At 42.2% G+C, this 17,386-nt stretch overlaps 1 protein-coding gene across 6 annotated transcripts; it reads right to left on the bottom strand.

Moving 5' to 3' along the window:
- Positions 1-25: 25 nt before the first annotated feature.
- On the bottom strand, positions 26-17,384 carry LOC122779455 (transcription initiation factor TFIID subunit 1-like). 6 transcript variants are annotated; one of them, XM_044041822.1, is made up of 41 exons: positions 17,078-17,384; positions 15,086-15,200; positions 14,837-14,960; positions 14,621-14,737; positions 14,218-14,340; positions 13,749-13,990; positions 13,253-13,468; positions 12,902-13,141; positions 12,581-12,809; positions 12,356-12,463; positions 12,093-12,263; positions 11,832-11,959; positions 11,436-11,543; positions 10,690-10,863; positions 10,401-10,574; positions 10,190-10,294; positions 9,885-10,085; positions 9,663-9,804; positions 9,169-9,299; positions 9,004-9,084; positions 8,748-8,897; positions 8,537-8,656; positions 7,843-8,018; positions 7,525-7,757; positions 7,206-7,413; positions 6,056-6,227; positions 5,687-5,898; positions 5,474-5,582; positions 5,290-5,388; positions 5,005-5,182; positions 4,584-4,651; positions 4,363-4,485; positions 4,177-4,269; positions 3,974-4,058; positions 3,798-3,865; positions 3,510-3,626; positions 3,164-3,271; positions 2,912-3,007; positions 2,426-2,651; positions 2,096-2,261; positions 26-737 (listed from the first exon to the last, which is right to left on the bottom strand). In XM_044041822.1, the coding sequence occupies exons 2-41, from the start codon at positions 15,197-15,199 to the stop codon at positions 515-517; spliced, it is 5,958 nt and encodes a 1,985-aa protein (XP_043897757.1). In that variant the 5' UTR covers position 15,200; positions 17,078-17,384; the 3' UTR covers positions 26-514. The 6 variants fall into 6 exon arrangements, with proteins under 6 accessions (XP_043897757.1, XP_043897759.1, XP_043897760.1 ...); XM_044041824.1 differs by having other exon boundaries at positions 6,062-6,227; XM_044041825.1 differs by having other exon boundaries at positions 7,531-7,757.
- Positions 17,385-17,386: the final 2 nt, after the last annotated feature.

Raw genomic sequence — 17,386 nt, 5'->3', positions numbered from 1 at the left:
GGTGTTTCTCAAAAACAGTCGCTTGTTCGTTCTTCATGTTTATTCTACTCTACTATTTTTGCACCGGGTAGAAAACATAGTTAAACCTTTTTTGAGCAAAGGATACAAGTTAAAACAGTACAAGAACAAAACATTTCAATGTCATAATGCATCACACTGCACTATAGTTACCCAACACATTTAAGGTCAATTAAAAGTTAAAATGTGCTGAGTTTCACCGTACATAGGGACGCTATAAACATAATAATCCATATTTACAAAAATAACAGAAATGTACATTTTCACCTGAGAAATCTCAGTTAAGTGATTTAAAGGTCCAGTGTGTAACATTTAGTGGAGTTGATTGGCAGGGAAAGTATGTTTGTGTAGTCTTTTACATGTACAGCCAGAATGGACAACCCAGGCCACTGTGGTCGACATGAACGGTAAAAGGTGACTTCTCCTTTTGTTCCTTTAGACGTCACTAATTATTGCACACTGGAACTTTAAAACAATATTTCCCGAACAAGGTTAACTAGTTGTCAGAGTCCATGTCACTGTCTCCCCCGATAGATCTGAACTCTTCACTCTCCTCATCTTCACTGAGTTGGATATGGGACAGCACAGCTGGGCCTCTCCTCCGGGCTTCATCCTCTTCATCTTCCTCCTCCTCATCGCTGATGCCATATTCTTCACCGTTGCCCATGTTCAAAGGCTGCATCTGACTGCGGCTCTCCGTCTCCTCGTAGCTGCCATAACTGACACAGAAGAGAAGAAGAGGGAGAAAGAGCCGTTAAAGATCCCTATCAGCACCACTGTGTAAAGAATTCTTGTGTTGGACCAACTAAAACCATCCATCCATGCATCTTCTACCGCTTTATCCTCCACATGAGGACTGTGGGGGGCGTTGGTGCCAACCCCAGCTGACACACGGGGCGAAAGGCGGGGTACATCCTGGACAGGTCGCCAGTCCGCCACAGGGCCATAGAGACAAACAACCACCCACACTCACACCTACGGTTAATTTAGAGTGTCCAATTTTCCCCGGATCTGCATGTTTTTGGACTGTGGGAAGAAACCTGGGAACCTCAGACTTCTAAAATACATGCATGTACACTTTCAGGTGGACCAGAGTCGGACTCAAGCTGACCAGGGTGCTCTGTGCGTGTGTCACAGCTCCCTCCCCCGGCTAATACTTACCAGTACACAGAAGAATAAGACAAGAGTGACAATACATGGTGAATTCAGGTCCATTTTTGGACTGACAAGGAGACCAATTTTATTCTCTGACAGATTAAAGACTTCATATTTTTTCACAAGTTTCACACTTCATTCAATAAATTGATTCTCACGAATGCTTGTATACAGGCACAAGGACACTCGTCTGTCCATGGAAATGTACTGACTGTTGGTCAGGTTAGTAAGGAAGTCTAATAAGTGGCTCATGACATATCTCTCCTTTAAAAGGTATGATTACTTATTTACTTGGTAAATAAACTCAAAAAGTGATGTGAAACAAGTTTCTTTTGGAACTGAATCCACTTGACTTTATTGAAATGAAAATCAGCTGCCCACCTGCCGAACTGGCACTCTCTCAAAGCAAAAAATACAAATAAAAAAATCAGTCTCTCCTAACTTTTACTGCATTTCCCTTGAGGTAACAACAGGTGCAATAAAAAATAAATAAAAATCTTCAGCGCACACACCTGCGGCTGCAGTTCTCTCCCTCTCCGTTGCTGTCAGTATAAATAAAGGCTGAATAACTATCCTTCAGTTGTGCGTGACAGTGTGTCATTACTGACTTTTGTTCACAATAATCAATCGTTATTATACATAGACCAGGTGTACGTCAGTCCTCAGCAGCAACTTTCTGCTGGTCTTTAAGCGTCACATACACTGAATTTTACAGCAACAATAATGTATTGTTGTCACAAAAACCTGCAAAATCACAACCTACTAAAACAGTAACACTGTTCGTAATCATACTATCATTACTGTTTTGTATATTACCGCTTGTTACTGGGTAAAGTAGTTATACTGTATAAATATATTACTGAGCAAACACGTTTCTGTTTAAGAAACTGATTGATAACCCGTGTGAATAAAGTGCTTGTACCTGACGTTGCTGTCTTCCATGTGAGGACCGCCGTCCCCATCGTATGACATCATGCTCTCGTCCTGCTCCATACCCATCCGGGCCGTTTCCTGAGCTCGCCGTGGAGGTGGAGGTCGCACATCCATCTCTCTGTCAGAGTCACTGCCGCTCTCTGACAGATGAATGGCTGAAAGGGGACACACACGCAACCCGTCAAGACAAATATAAAACAACACACGTCGTTTACAGAGGACTAATTAATATTTACTGACTGTATAACTATTTGGTTTATGAGTGTAATATGTCATATTCAATGGTCAATGGTCTAATTTCTGTCACAGGTGAACCTACAGGAGAATGGGTTATCGCCCTCCTCTTCACTGGCGTCATCCTCGCCGTCAGACATGAGGAGGTCCTGGTAGAGCACGCTGGCTTGCGCGGGGCGGTTAGACCTGCCATCCTCTCCTTCATCCTCCTCCTCCTCTTCGTCATCGTGGTCGTGCAACCGCCTACGAGGTGGCAGCAGCATATCCTCTTCGTCGTCTTCGTCCTCCAGATCTCCCTCTGCGTCTTCTGCCTACAGAGACAGGTCAGACGAACACGAGGTGAATAAGACAGCCGTAAGCAAGCTCGTTATGCAGATAGAATAATGAATAGTTCCATTACATGATTCTATTAAGATTAGATTTGTTATTATAAAACTGAACAATGTTTTATCATTATTTGCATTGATTATTTTCCTTTCTACACACGCATGGGTGTTTGCAAATTTTTTCTTGAAATGCCCACCCCCAGTTGGAACACCAAACAACTTTTTAACACATCTATTTGTCTTACAGGAGCCGGAGTCTTGGGTTTGCCGTCATCTTCCTCCTCAAAGCCTTCAATGTCCACATCAGATTCTTCCTCCCCAGGTCTTCTCATGTGACGCCCCTGAGAAAAATGATCATAAAGTTCTGAGAAAACACTCGCGGGAACACAAAACATTAAAAGAATGCTTCTGCTCCATGTATAAACTAAGCAAGTCAACACGCTGGGTGAGGAGAGGTGGCATGTGATTGTACGCCTCACTTCTGTCTCTCTCCGTACCTGCCCGCCTCTCTTCTCTGAAGCAACCACTAGAGGTCCCTCAGAGAAAAGGCTGCTGGGTTCTCTGGGCAGACTCGCTGACGGCCCACTGTCAAACAGATCAGCAGGCTGGCCCACACCACACAGAGCAGCACAGACAGAAGGAAGGAAGGACAGAACAAGACATTGGGAGTGAAGGAGAAAAACAGGTTGGGATAAAGAAGATAAGACTATAGTGAAGAAACAGGAAATATTAAAGTCTAGAAAGGAGAGTTAGTGCAGAAAATGACTGGAAAAATAGTACAAGGGACAGGCGTAGTACTACAAGCAATGGGTGAGGCCTTAAGTCTATTGGCGGCTTCCCTACCTGCGGTGTGTACGGCCCCGGGGTCATTGGGTCCAGACTCTCAAAGTCTGCAGCATCCAGAGCTGCTTCCTTAGCAGTCGAAATGTCCTTCTCCAGCTGGGTCAAATGTTCGTCATACTGGAAACACAAGAACAGGCCGTTAACACAGCAATGATTAGTGTTTTTTACACAGACTTCATTCATTATAACATTTTCTTATTTCTTTTAACCGGGTCCCTTGTTCTCAGTCCTTTATGTCATAGTGATGATTCTTCTTAGAGAGGAATTAAGAAGTGGACAGTGCCGTACCTCCGCCAATGTCTGCTTACATACGTTGACGATCTCCAACGCAGTCTTGGTGTACGGACTGTCTGGGCCTGCGAAAGACACAAAAAGTAATAATGTTTTAACATTTGCCCAAACTACAGATATGTTTGATGTTAGCAACAGTGTTTTAAAAACGCAGTATGATGCTACGGCTTTACCGTTATACTTAATGCTGTTGGCATGGACGAGTCCGACATCTGAAAGGAAGGTTTCACGGTTCTGGTATTTGTGCTTGGAAATGTTCTGTTCAAGGACGAATAGACACAGAGGGACACTTCTGTTAACGTCTTTATTTTGCTGATATTAAAACTAGTAAACAAATTAATTTTGCTTTAAGGTGGATGTCTTGTTTGAGGCTCACCTTACGGAGGGTCTCCAGATCCATGGGGTTTATGATCACCTTATAATAATCAGGCACAAACTTTTTGTTGACAGGATGGTGGAACGGCCATGACTATAGAGAGGTGAGGGATTAAGGATGAGCTCCAAGATCATCAAATCTGATATTTAATAAATAACATGACATAAAAAAAAAAAGGAGACTCACATCGAGAACCACCATCATTTTCTGGGTCACGATGTTGTCCAGGATGAATGAGAAAGCCACTTGATCGTCATCGTCCAGCAGGGGGTTGATGGCTTTCTCCAGCCTCACCAGCCTGTCCTCCTTCTGGAGAAACAAGCACATTACATTTCACAGCCAATGGAAAGATAATAAAAGGGACAGGAAAATGTGAAATATGACAAAAATATCCAATGAAAACACACCTCTTTTAGCTTATTATCACACAGGTCCAGCATGGACTGTGCTACCTGAGTTATTGGATGCTTTGCTCCTGGTCAAACAAAAAAAAAGAAACTCATGTTAAGACATGTATGTTGTTCAAACCAGTCTGTGAGGGCTTTCGCAGTAGTAATGGAATTTAACTGAGCGATATTGGTTAATTCAGTTAATTTCAAACCTTTTTCAACGTTGTTCCACCGACGGGAAAACATCTAACCAATCAGAATACGTGTTGAAGATCTGACACTGTTCAGTTGTCGTGTTTACCCCCCTCTCTTCTTCACTAGCACTAACTCATCACCACTACCTGTTGACCCCACCGCTTTCTTTCTGTGACACTGTAACACCTCATAATCCATCATTGATGTGCAAAGATGTTGTTAAACACATTTTTTCAAACCTTACCATTGTAGGTGGCGCTGTTTTTGACTATCACCTCCACTGCTTCTCGAAACTCCTCCCTCGATGGGTACATGCGTTTGCGCACATTCTCCCTCAGCGTCTGCAGGTCCATCGGCCGAGTGATGATCTTATAGTAGTCTTTCACGACCTTGGCATTTACTGGTGTGTGGAACGGGTAAGTCTACACAGAAGAGGTGAAATAAGTTAAGACGAGGCAGAACAGCAGTAAGAGAGGTCTATGGGAACTGGGATATTATGACGATGGTGTGTGTTTCTGACAGATCTTACGTTGGGGTGATCACGCATATCATTGATGATGCTCTCTAGCACCGAGGACAAGGTCACCATTGGGTCAGTGCGTCTGCGATGGATGGCCTTATGTGGTTTCTGTGTAAAGAAACGGAGTAACGCATCAGCTGAAGGCACGGAGTTCAACAAGTGTTAAAACAAGATGCACGATAACGGTGCTTACGTTAAGATAGTCACAATGCACAGCGTTGCCAACACGCCGCTTCTTCTTTGGTGGGAGCTGCTGTTTGGGGAACTTCAACACTAAGGATTTCCTGCGCACCTCATCAGCACTGCATGAGAAAAACATTATTAAAACTTGTTTGTTTTAATGATGATTATTGCTGTGATTATTGCTGTGCATAGACCCGGGGTCATAGACACTTCAATCCATTACCTCTCAATAAGCTGTTTGCCCAGCACGATCTTGGTGCCCTCCACCTTGATCAACTCCTCATTGTCGTTGTGGATAACCGTCTTTTCCAGCTCTTCCTCCTGCTCCTCTGTCATGGCAACAGGGTTCGAAGGCGGCGCATTGGTCTGATAGTACAGCGGGCAAAACTTGTTGGTCCTCATGTGTCCTATGGCTCCACAAGCGCCGCACTTTAGCTAGGGAAAACAGGCAAACATTAAGGAACAAGACAACTGATAGATTATCTATGCTGTATGAAAAAATTGATCATCTAAGGTGCCTTCCGATGGGTACCAGAAAGCTGGTGAAGAGGAGGTAAGAAAGAGGAATATAGTAGTGAATCGGCAAGCTTACTTTTACCTTGAGGTCTGGTCTCTCCTTGGCCTTCTTGGCCTTCTTCTCTGGGGGTCCCTTGATCTTATCCTTCTCTTGGTTCCTCTTCAGTCTCCTCAACTGCTCTTGAATTCGTCTTCTTTCCTTCCTCATTTCTTCTCTGTGCTGTTCATCAAAGAGTGCAAACTTGCGTCTGCAAACGGAGACAAACACGACTAAATCACAAATGGTCCATTCAAAAGTCACAGGACCGTTTGTGGGGATACAACAAGTAGGGGACGCCGCCAAGAAATAACACTTCATCTCCACTGGAGACAGTTTTCTTATGTTTGAAATGATTGAGATGAACTAGAGCAGTCCCCGTACCTGTTGTCTTAGATTTCGCATTCAAATAAAATCAAAGTCTGCAGTGTAAACACTGGTGCCCTTTGTAAGTCACCTGCAGCATTCAAGCAACCTGTTTGACAGTTGTGTGATTGACAAACAGTAGCACAATGGTGTGTGGATTTCCACCCAAATCTCTTGCTTTTCTTAGCTGAACAATGTCGGTGTTGGCACTGCTCGCACGGTGCCCTTAGCAAGTCACATGGACTGTTTGATATTTATGAAGAAACTGTGATTCCAGACTTACAAATGTGATCTTTAAAACTGTGGAGGGCAACATCGCACCTCTCCTGCCAGAACTCCTACTTCCTCTAATGATTTCGAGGAGGCTGCTGGAACTTATTGAAATCAGAAGATGCCAGCCTTGTCCACCTTTGATCTGTACGTGGGTTGCTGTGGCAACCGTGATAACATAATTTCACCTGCCTTTGATCCAATTGGCTGAAACCTCAGCAGCTTCAGCTTCATTAGCTGACCAGAGCATTTCAGCCTTCTGCAAGGGATGCCTTTGTAGACACTTGACAATTCTTTTTCTGGCTCTTGGTCTCCTCCTCCGCTCTATTTTCACTATCCTTCACACATAAAAATGTGTGCATCATTTAGGACATTCTTGTTCAAAATAAAGGCCTTGTTATAAAGGCCTTTAGGGACCCTGAAATGCTAAAGTGCTCTTACTTTGAAATGGGTTTAGAGTGTTTGTGACACATTGACAATGGCAGTGTTTCACTGTCTATTTTTCTGTGATCTGAACATGAAAAGAAAGACTAGAGAAAGATTAAAGATTTACATGAATTCATCATCCTTGGTGGTCCTGATCCTGGTGTAGGCATCGATGACGGAAGCCTTGCGTACTGTCTCACAGCGGACATATTCCTTGCCATCCTCATCCCTGAACGTGCGGTAGATTTTGAGTCTCCTTCCTGTAGCCGAGGAGTTTAGGCTCGTCACAGAGGATGTGTCATCATCCTTGTGTGAGCTGGTGGACAAGGAACTGGCTATAGGGGAGAGATAGAAAAACGTTTTTAATGAGAGACACTACATCTTTTTTCCACTTAACACAGCTAACATGTCTTCAGTGTGTCATGAGAAGTTAATATGATCAGTACACAAGCCTTTGCGCCGCTCCTTGCGTCCCTTGTGGTCACGGTCACTCTCCTCGCCCATTAGCATTCGCTGCAGTTCTTTCCTCTCTTGCTCCTCCCTCTCACGTGAAAGCTGGGAGCTGGTCTTTTTGTTCTGCAGCATGTTCTCAATGTTCTTCCCCATCTCCTCGAAGTCGCTGTCCTCTGCCGAGCTGCTGTCCGTGTCAGTGGAGAGCACCTCTGTCGACTCCAAAACTCTGTGGAGGAGATGCAACGGGGGTAAATGACTCCACCTGAGCACAAACGGGCGCAATCACAGATGACCCTAAGAAAGAGCCTCACTTGTTCTGCAGGTCAAAGATCCTCTGGCACTCTTCCTTGTAGCGCTCCTGGTGTTCGGCAACAGAGAAACGGGACCCTCGGGCAAATTTGCTCATGGGTCCCTCTCCTGAACGGGCCTGCTCCGTGGACATGGTCCTGACTACGTCAATCACCTCCCAGCGAGAAAGTTTCTTGATCTAACACAAACATAAACACAATCACTCTTGGGGGTTTGAAAGACTAGCTGAAACCCATACCACAACTGCCACCATAAACTAATGTTGAGGGCAGATAAAAGGCAAAGCACACATCAAAGACATGAAGATTCTTCTCTTCCTTTTCTTCTTCTCTGCAGACTACACTGAGGTTTGATGATCTTAATCACAGTTCCACTCAAAGCTCTTGGCAGTTCTTTTTCTTCTACGAATAATCCCCTCATCTTTTACCACAAGCACATAATTTATAGTTGGATCTAAGAACTTCAAACTGTGCCGGGCAGCGTTACACGTCTGAGTGTACAGCCTACTGGAAAGTATTCATTAAAATGTTCAGCTTGTTCGGGACCATTCACATTTCTTTCTGCTGTTTATACTTTAAAAACGTGTAACAGTTTCAGCATTTCTCTACCATAAAAACTGAATTGAGATGGCAGATCAAAGGCAGGCAGATGTTATTATCTGTGTATTATCATTACTGGCTGTTGTCATGTTCTTACCTCTTCCTCTGGAACACCAAACTTGCGCAGCAGCTGTTTGGCATTCTTCAGTGAAAGTCTCCTCAGGTCGGCATCCGTTCCAGTCACTGTTTTCTTGGCAGGTTGTGGCTCTTTGTCGTCCTGATAACACACACAGGATCAATGTTTTTAGCCTCTAGACAGACATACACATAAATCGAGAGTGCCAAGGTTTTGTTTTAGCTCATCAAACCTTTTGTTGAGTTGGCTTGTTAGGCACTTTGACATAGGAGAACCCCTCTCCACAGCCTGTGGGGTCAGCCACACCTGTAACCTCCAATAGACATTTCCCCTTCATGGCAGAAATGAAGGCTCTTGTTGTGTTCCACGGAGCGGTTCGCACCTAGGATTTGGGAGAAGGGATCAAAGGGGTGTAAGTTTGAAAGGCTTCTTGTTTCTTCATGTGTGGAACATTTGCAATCATTATTAGGAAGAAGGTAGATCGCAACCTCGTCATCGATCTTCATTTGAAAGTCCTCTTCGTTCTCCTCCTCTGGAGCAAAGAATGATTTCTCACCATATCCAGCATCCTAGCAGGAGGAAAATACCTTGTAGTGAAGCCGTGGACACGATTCTCACTTGTTTAAATTAGTTTCAGATAAAAACACAGTTACCTTGAGTCGCTGCTCTGCTACCAGCATGCTGTAGTAAGCACAGCACTGCTCTGGAGACACCATTGCTCTGATCTCTTCTTCTGTTGGCAATCTGAAGTCAGGCTTCAGCACCCACCAGTTGGAGTCCATCCCTGGAATAGGTACAGCAAGTTTATCAACATTCATGATCGAATAAAAGCCACATAGTACACAACAGAAAGCTATCTGTACGAGATTGTAAATGAGAACTAGAGAAAGTGTCAGTTTCTCAGTGACCAGTGTCCAGATCTTAATGAAAACTGAACAGAGGTATATTGTAGAATCCCTTGCTTGATTCGATTTGTTTATCCTTCTGCTACACCTAACCTTCTGAATTATATCCATTGCAGTTGTTTAAAATGTGTTCCCCTGTCTGTCAATTCAAGGACAACACACCGTTTAGAGGAAGGGTGATGACAATGATCATGATCAGGTGAATATGGAGCATGTGGATTGCATAAATGAGCAGAGTCTACCTGTCCGTTTGAAGTCAGCACAGAGTTTCAGTCGCTTCCTGATGCTGCGCTCCGAGTGTGAGGGAAAAGCTTTCTTTATATCCTCCATGCGGATTCTCCGGGGCCGATCCTTGCTCTTCCAGAACAGGCGGTAAATGAACACCTGCGGAACCCAAACATGACAAATTCAGCAATCCAAACAATGGCAGCTTAGGTTTCTGGGACCAGTTAAGTCAAACAAACCTGAAGGAAGTCTCTGATGTGGGTATTGGCTCGTTTGGAGTTGGGCCCAGGAACCTCATACAAGGGACACTCCTGACCAACCACAAACATGTCCACAAGCTCTCTGATGAAGTAGCCATGTCGTGTCCGCAGAATCAAAAAATCCGTCTCTGGCATTTTATGAAGGTAGATTGGAGCACGGAATAGATTGTTTTCAAATGCCTAAAACATATTTATGTAAGACAAAAAAACATGACACCGGGTCAGTGATGTTTCATACGTTCACCTCGTCTGAATACTGAATCTTAGGCTGTGACCATGCTGACCTGAAGCAGCTGACCAGGATGCAAAGAACCAAGGAAAGGAGACGTGTGACAGTACACAGTCTCTCCATATTTACAGTCAGGTGCTCCAGGATCCTTTCCAGGCTTCTGAAATGCAAAACGCAACGATACAGTTCAACAACAAGTGTGTCCAGATTTTGAATGACATGATATGAAGCCAACACCAGAATTGGGACTCAAAGACTGGACTCACCCTTTTGTAGTAGTTTTTGATCTTGGATGCCATGCCTACTTGCATGATGAGAGGGGGGTACTCTTCACTGTACTCTGCCAAGACCAGATCTCCATCTTTGCCGGTCAAGTCCTGTGAAGTCCTCATGAAAAACATGTCTCCTCCTCCTGACGCCTGCCGTTCCTGCTCTCTCATCTTTAAAGAAAAACACATAAAAACAACACATGCGGCAGTCAGTAAAAACAAAACAAAAAAACTGGATATTCATCCTGTTAAAACAAATTTTTAAAAAAAGGCTTGTTTCGTCCACCTTGGCCTTTTTCTTTATCTGTTTGAGCAGTGGCTGGGCAGGATGTGGACCCGGCTGAGCCAAAGCTCCAAATGAGTACTTCTTCAGAGTATTTCGATGGAACTGGCGTAGCTTCATGGGGCCCATGTGTGTGGGGAAGAAGGGCTGCCTTAGCTCAAGTGCTGGGATGGAGTGCTGTGAAAAACACAAAAGTTAATAACACAACACAATACTTAACATGTCACCAGGTTTCAGATTTCAACTAATTCTGTGGTGTTTATTCTATCGACGAGTCTGGCAAAGTATTGAAAGTAAGCAAGGTGCTATGACTGTCCTGGCATTTTTTAAATGCAAGCTCCCAGAATGTACAGTTTTATAACCTGCCTTTGTGCTAAATGTGTTTATTTTTTTTTTTAGCCACGTGCCATTTTTGGCTGCACCAACATAAACTAGTAGTGGAATAGTGGAATACACAAGCCTAAAATACATGAGGATTGTCTCGGTGTATGACCATGTGCCTTACATGGATTCTCGGGTGTGTAGAGGACTGACATGTTTGCACTTCTTTAATTTCTGTATCTGCGCTGTAAAATCAATGTACACAGTACGGTGTTAAGTGTCTTTTTCTTTAATTTATTGCTATTGTCTCAACAGTTTATTTTAATAACATTACGATTCACAATGTGCCTTTTACAACCACCTGCCACTGCAGTAATGGCAGCTCCACTAAATGGGGGAGCCAACCGTTTGTCACCATGTTAATTTACCTGAATGATGTTCCCACCAAAGGTTCCCCTCAGGCCCTGCTGTTTGGGATAGTAGAACTCATCATTGGAGAGGTTCCAGGGATCCTTCACTTCAGGCTGGGACATGTTCTGAGTTGAAAGGAAAGGGAGTAAAAATTTAATTTTTTTGCAATGTTTAACTATCATTTCATAGTTATGGCTCACAAGTGATGGTTGAGAGAATAATGTTGTAATCACAGGCACAAGAGCTCCATAAATATCCCTTCACCCCATCTGTTCCCCACCTTGATCCTCCTTATTAGAGACACATTTCACCATGAACTGTTTTAAATGTCAACAGCAGCAGCAGCACACATTTTAATCTGCCATTTCTCATAATCAAAAATGTTTTTTTCAAGCACTGATGAGGCAGCATACCTGCTGTGGCTCATCTTTTATCACCCCAGTCTTTCCCAGCAGGATGCGGCTCTTTTTCAGTGCTGGTTCCTTCTTGTTTTCTTTTGATGGGGAGTGGGATGTTGTTTCCTCCTTTTCATCTGGAATCTCTGCAAGACGATGAGAAACACGAGAAAAATAAGCAAAGGGTAAAATCGCTGGATACTAGTTGATGGGAAGACAGTGAAAGACGCCAATTTTCAATTCACATAATGATTTCTTTTTCTTTTTTTTTTTATCTACCAAGAATAATATTCTCATCATTAGGATCCAGTGTAAGAACAGGTGGTGAGAGCATGCGATACATCTCCTGGTCATCCCAGATAATGTGGTCTTCCCAGCGTCCATACACTAACTCTTCATTGTCAATGGGAAAAATGGAGAACCAGGGACAGTCTTCTTCCAGAGAGGCTGCTGAGAACAAACGCAGATAAACACAATAGATGGAACAAGTGAGTTTGAGATGAACCTATGAATTTTTAAATGTGACCTAAAAATACACTCACCTTGATTGTCATGGCTGATTTTGTCCCGCTTGGAGCCAGATATCGAGGAAGCTTTGGGTAAGGGTGGAGGCGTAGGTGGCACTAACTGTGAATTACTTCTCGTCAGACCTATAGAAGATCAGTAAATTTAATTTATGAATTATTCCAAATGGCAGCTTCACCAACAGTTATCTCTGTACATGAATGACTTCATAATTCTGTATTTTCTTTTCCCCGCCATCTTACCCTGCTGAGCATTATAAGCATTGGCATTGCGTGTCATACTCGAAGGGAGCCATCCAGCCAGACTGGCCCTCTGAGTCTTGGTGCCCTTGTGTTTTACATCCTCCCCATTCCAGATAATATCATCCTCCCATTGCAGTTGAGTGACCATCAGGAAGAGCTCATTCTCAAGGTCTGCTCTGTCTTTATCGCCATCAGTATTATCACCATCCACGTTGTCATCAGCTGAGGTCTGAAAAAACAGATTTATTAAACACCATATATCAGTAATGCAATCAGTATAATGTCAGTGTTATGGTTGCAGTTGTCCGCATGTGTCTGTACCTCTTGAGCAGTCTCTGTGATTTCTTTTGGTGTGTCCTGGTCAGGAGGCTCATTGACTAGATCTTTTAGCTTAAACCCATAGTTGAAATTGCTTCCATCCTCTGGGATGCCCAGCATGTCGTACCAGAGCTGCGCAGGACCGTATCGCCATTCTGCTACTTTAGGCCGAGACTCGATCTCCTTATCCCCATCACCACAGGTCTGTGAGAACTTAGATTCTACTGGAGCCATCATGGTTATCTGGATAACACAGAGAAGCATTTAAAGACTTGAACACAATGATGTAGTGCCACACTGCTACCCGGGCACATTACAAGAGCCTGCTGTCACCTGTAACACAAAGTGACTTACCTCATCATCAGAGAGACACTGCTCTGGCGGTGGAGGGGGTGCATATTCATAAATCCAACCAGACTTCTTATCCGGGCTTTGCTCTGTAGGTTCTCCTTCTGGAGGAGGAGTCCCAGGCTGATGGTCCCGGTGCTTCCGCTTCTTCTTCCTGCGGGCACTCCTCCACACGGATGGCATGCTTTTCCCAGGACCGAACAGTCGTAAGAACCTAAGCACCTGGTCGTAAATAAGTATCAACGCACACATTCATTTAATACGTATTGGTGTTGAGTAAGAAAACAGTCAAAGCTAAGCAGAATTAAATCATGCTAACAAACAATGCAGAGATACATCTGACATCTCAGCTTCATAGAGTTCATAGATTTTATTTTCATAATCTGAAATAATGCCAAGTAATATTTATTATGACTAGACATTATGCATTGTTGGTATTATTGATTTCATTTTGTCATCTTTCCTCCCTGCCCAGGGACAACAGTAAAATAAGCTGCTTTACCTTTCCAGGCCTAAATTCTGGGAAGAGCTCTGTGACACCGGGCAGTGCTTTAGCTGCATCCTTCTGCATGATGCCAGCAAGAGGAAGGGTGAGCCTGTCTGGGGATCCTCCATCACCGGACCCCTGACCGGGACGATCAGTTTCTGACTCAGAGTCTGAGGAGCTGCTGAAGTCAACCTTATCAGCCGTAGATGATGGTGCAATAATGGAGGGCAGGATGATGCCATCGCCCTCTTCGCCAACTACAAGGAACCACAGTGATATAGATCATAGAAACAGATGAGACAATCAAACTTAATGATCAGTATTTGTGATATTAGATGCATTCATCTAGCCTAAATTGATATTGAATTAATATATTCGTGTAAGTTTATTAAGTGAACACATTTGTCAGAGGCAGAGATATCAACCTTCTTTACAGCCAAACAAAACTTATCACCAAACTAACCATATGTGAACATGTTCTTACCAGTAGTGGTCTGAGAGGATGGTTCTTCTTTCTTAATGGGTGTTGGGAGAGTTGGTGGTGGAGGAGGAGGCATGAGCTTAGAATCAATATCCTCGCAGTCTGCATCATAGTCATCCTCATCATCTAAAATAAAGGGGTAACAAAAGGTTTTCACAAACATCAATAAAACAATTAAATAGTGAAAATAAAATCTATAATATTTCAGATTTCCATTTGTGTACATAATAAGCTGTGTGTCACTATTCACACAACAAGCAGGTCCTCATCCTCAGGACCTGCCACTTTTCACAACCATGTTTCTAAAGTGGCCCACAATGAACAAAGCAAAAAAAAAATATATATATATCACCAGTAGATGCCACAAAAGCTCATAAATCAAACATTACTGTTGTGCATTTTTCACCTGCTTTCCTGCTGGGCTGCAAAGTCCCCATGGCCTGACGGTACTTTTTTGTCTCATCCTCAGCAACTTCACTGATGTCAGAATAATCAACTGCATCTTCTGTGCTTTTCACCCAACCTGGATGAAATACAGTAAATATCAAAAATGTTACTCCATCCTCTTTCCTTTACATATAAATAAATTAAATGTTTCTTCATATGCATTATTTAACCTCACCTTCTGCATCCACACCAGCAGAGTCTCTGTTTCCCACTTGATCATCGTCTTCATTAGCAGTGATCTCAGTGATGAGTGAGCTCAGACCCAAAGAGCCCAAACCAGCGAGATGCTTTTTGGACTCCTGAAATAAGGAGAAAAGATCCAAAGTATACAGAATCATTCCATGAGCAGGTTTGATAATTGAAATGTTTGACGTTCTTCAAAACAAAATTACTTAAAAGTAACTCTTTTTTTTTAAACCCATACATTGTCCAAAACACTGTCATCCTCTAGCTGTCCATCTTCATTGATATTTCCAAAGAGAAATCCTGTGATAGAGAAAGGACGATCTTGATCCTCATCGCTGTCAGAGTCAGACATCCTAAAACGTCAAGAGACACAGTTAGCTCATTTGCTACTCTTTACTGACTTTGAAACCTAAGTGAGACATTGCTGTGATGCTTCATTCATCACATTTCACCTTTCATAGTCTACATCAGGGGCCTCAAACTCAAAAAGACCTGGGGGCTAGTGAACTGCTAGTCTGATCAGGAGGGGAAAAAAGTCCAACAATTAGGGGAAAAATTAACGGTTTAGTGATTAGAAATTAAAATGATATCTTAATAATCCATCATGATGTTGCAATTACAAATATTTGTTTTTTTTGAAAAACTTACAAATAAGTGTTTGTTTTGATATATAAGCTCACAACAAAAAACATTTATGATGCAAAATGAATCTGTAAATAACAAAAACAGAATTAAAACATTAAATCAACACAGACAACTGTAATTAAAAAAAAAAAAAAATAGACAAGCTTACATATAATTAAATGTTGAATTTAATCATTTTAAAATAAGTGTAGGGCCGACTGGCGGGCCGTGAGTTTGAGACCCCTGGTTTACATGCTGTTTGTTTTTGTATGAACCGGCCTGGCTAGATGAACAAAATGTATTGCCTATCAAAATAAATGACATGAAAAGGGGAGGGTCAAGGAACAGATCATGGAAGAAAGTCACCATTTCACTCATCAAATATGGTGCTGGTTCTACAATAGCTAGTTTTGAAACAACATACAGTAGATCCAGCGAAATTCAACATAACTTTCTGGGAGTCATTTCATCTTTCAGTATGACAACAAACCAAAACATTTGGATACAGAATGACCGATCAAATCAATCACATCTGAATTGTGAGCACATCTGAATTGACAGCACAAGTCATATTTTTTTGTAACTTCACTAATATTAATTCATCTGTTTCCTCCATATCTGTGAGCTTTTAATTTATAAATATGGATTAATCCATAATTGTAAAGTTTTTAAGGATTTTTAAAGTTTACTTTTTAAGCTTGGGGATGAAATCTATAGAAGGTAGATTGCAGACATGAGGCTCTGTCTGTATATGTTTACAAACTAAGAAATATTAATGTAATGTTTTACACTGATAAAAATCATATTAGAATTTAGGATAATCTTGCCATAATTTTTTAATTTCATCCCACTTCCATACCTCATCTGGAGGATCATCACCTGGGATGAGTCAAAGCGTCTGCTGAGATATATGGGGCTTTGAATTCAGTCACTGAATGGAGTCATTTTCGTTCCGTACTCAATTACCGTACGTATGTGTTAAATGAAATGACTTACCTGAAGCCTCTGAAATGACCTCTATGGTATGGAAAAAACGCTCAAAGTCAACTCAAGACTTGCTACTTTTAATATAGTAACCGCATTTTGTTTTTTTTGACTTTTTTGACTTTGATGTAATAAAGCAGAGAGAGAGAGAGACTTAAAAAACTCAAAATCCTTGCCCAACGAAATACATAGTCTGAATTGTATGAAAGATAACAAACGTTTTTGTTTGAAGGAAAATGTGCTTCGGGTACATACAATATCTAATATTAACATACAAATATAAATCATCAAACATTACTTCTCTACATTACATTGCTTTGAGGGTATTGCTTTTCAGAGCTTTGATGGGCAGCACATAATGCGTGTAAACACGTGTATGTTTTTTTAAATGCAGTTTATAGTTCACTGTGATATAAATGAACTATTAGTTCGTTCTCGATTATAAGGCGCTGTGACAATAACTGCACGTCCATTGCTAGTTTTAACCTACATATTTGACCACCAAAATAACATCCACAGTGGCTCGCGCCGCTTGGATTTCGCTTAAGTTTTGCTCGGCCTTTGTTGCGTTGCTAGGCTAAAAACAATCATCAGAAAATTAACAGGAACAACATGTACTTACCTGACGTAACTTTCCTCCTGGTTTAACGCGTTTCAGACTTTATCCAGGTTTATGTAGCTCGTGGAAGCTAAAAGTGTGTAGCCAGCTAACCAGCTCAGGCGGGGGAAGAAAGCTAGATGTTGGCTACATTATCTTATGTTTATTTTGTATACATGTTTCCACGGGAGCCTCCGTCTGTGCTGTGCGAGTAAAACGTAATATAAATGAAAAAAAAAACATTTGTATTGTATTAACATTAGCTGAACACACTGATCTTTGCCATTGATGTTTATTTGTTTCAAAATGGACTAGTCCAATATGTCAGCGAGG

This window comes from Solea senegalensis, linkage group LG13, assembly GCF_019176455.1.
Source record: "Solea senegalensis isolate Sse05_10M linkage group LG13, IFAPA_SoseM_1, whole genome shotgun sequence".
NCBI classification, from domain to species: domain Eukaryota; kingdom Metazoa; phylum Chordata; class Actinopteri; order Pleuronectiformes; family Soleidae; genus Solea; species Solea senegalensis.
This window is presented reverse-complemented; position numbering and strand designations above follow the sequence as displayed.

Bases quoted from the DNA above. Each gene is read 5' to 3' on its own strand.
- LOC122779455 (XM_044041822.1), bottom strand. From the start codon at position 15,199: ATGTCTGACTCTGACAGCGATGAGGATCAAGATCGTCCTTTCTCTATC. The intron at 8,019-8,536 runs GTAAGAACATGA...TGTTTGTGTTAG, and splicing joins TTGGTGTTCCAGAGGAAGAG to ATCAAGAAACTTTCTCGCTG. The intron at 5,583-5,686 runs GTAATGGATTGA...TTTCTCATGCAG, and splicing joins GGCAAACAGCTTATTGAGAG to TGCTGATGAGGTGCGCAGGA.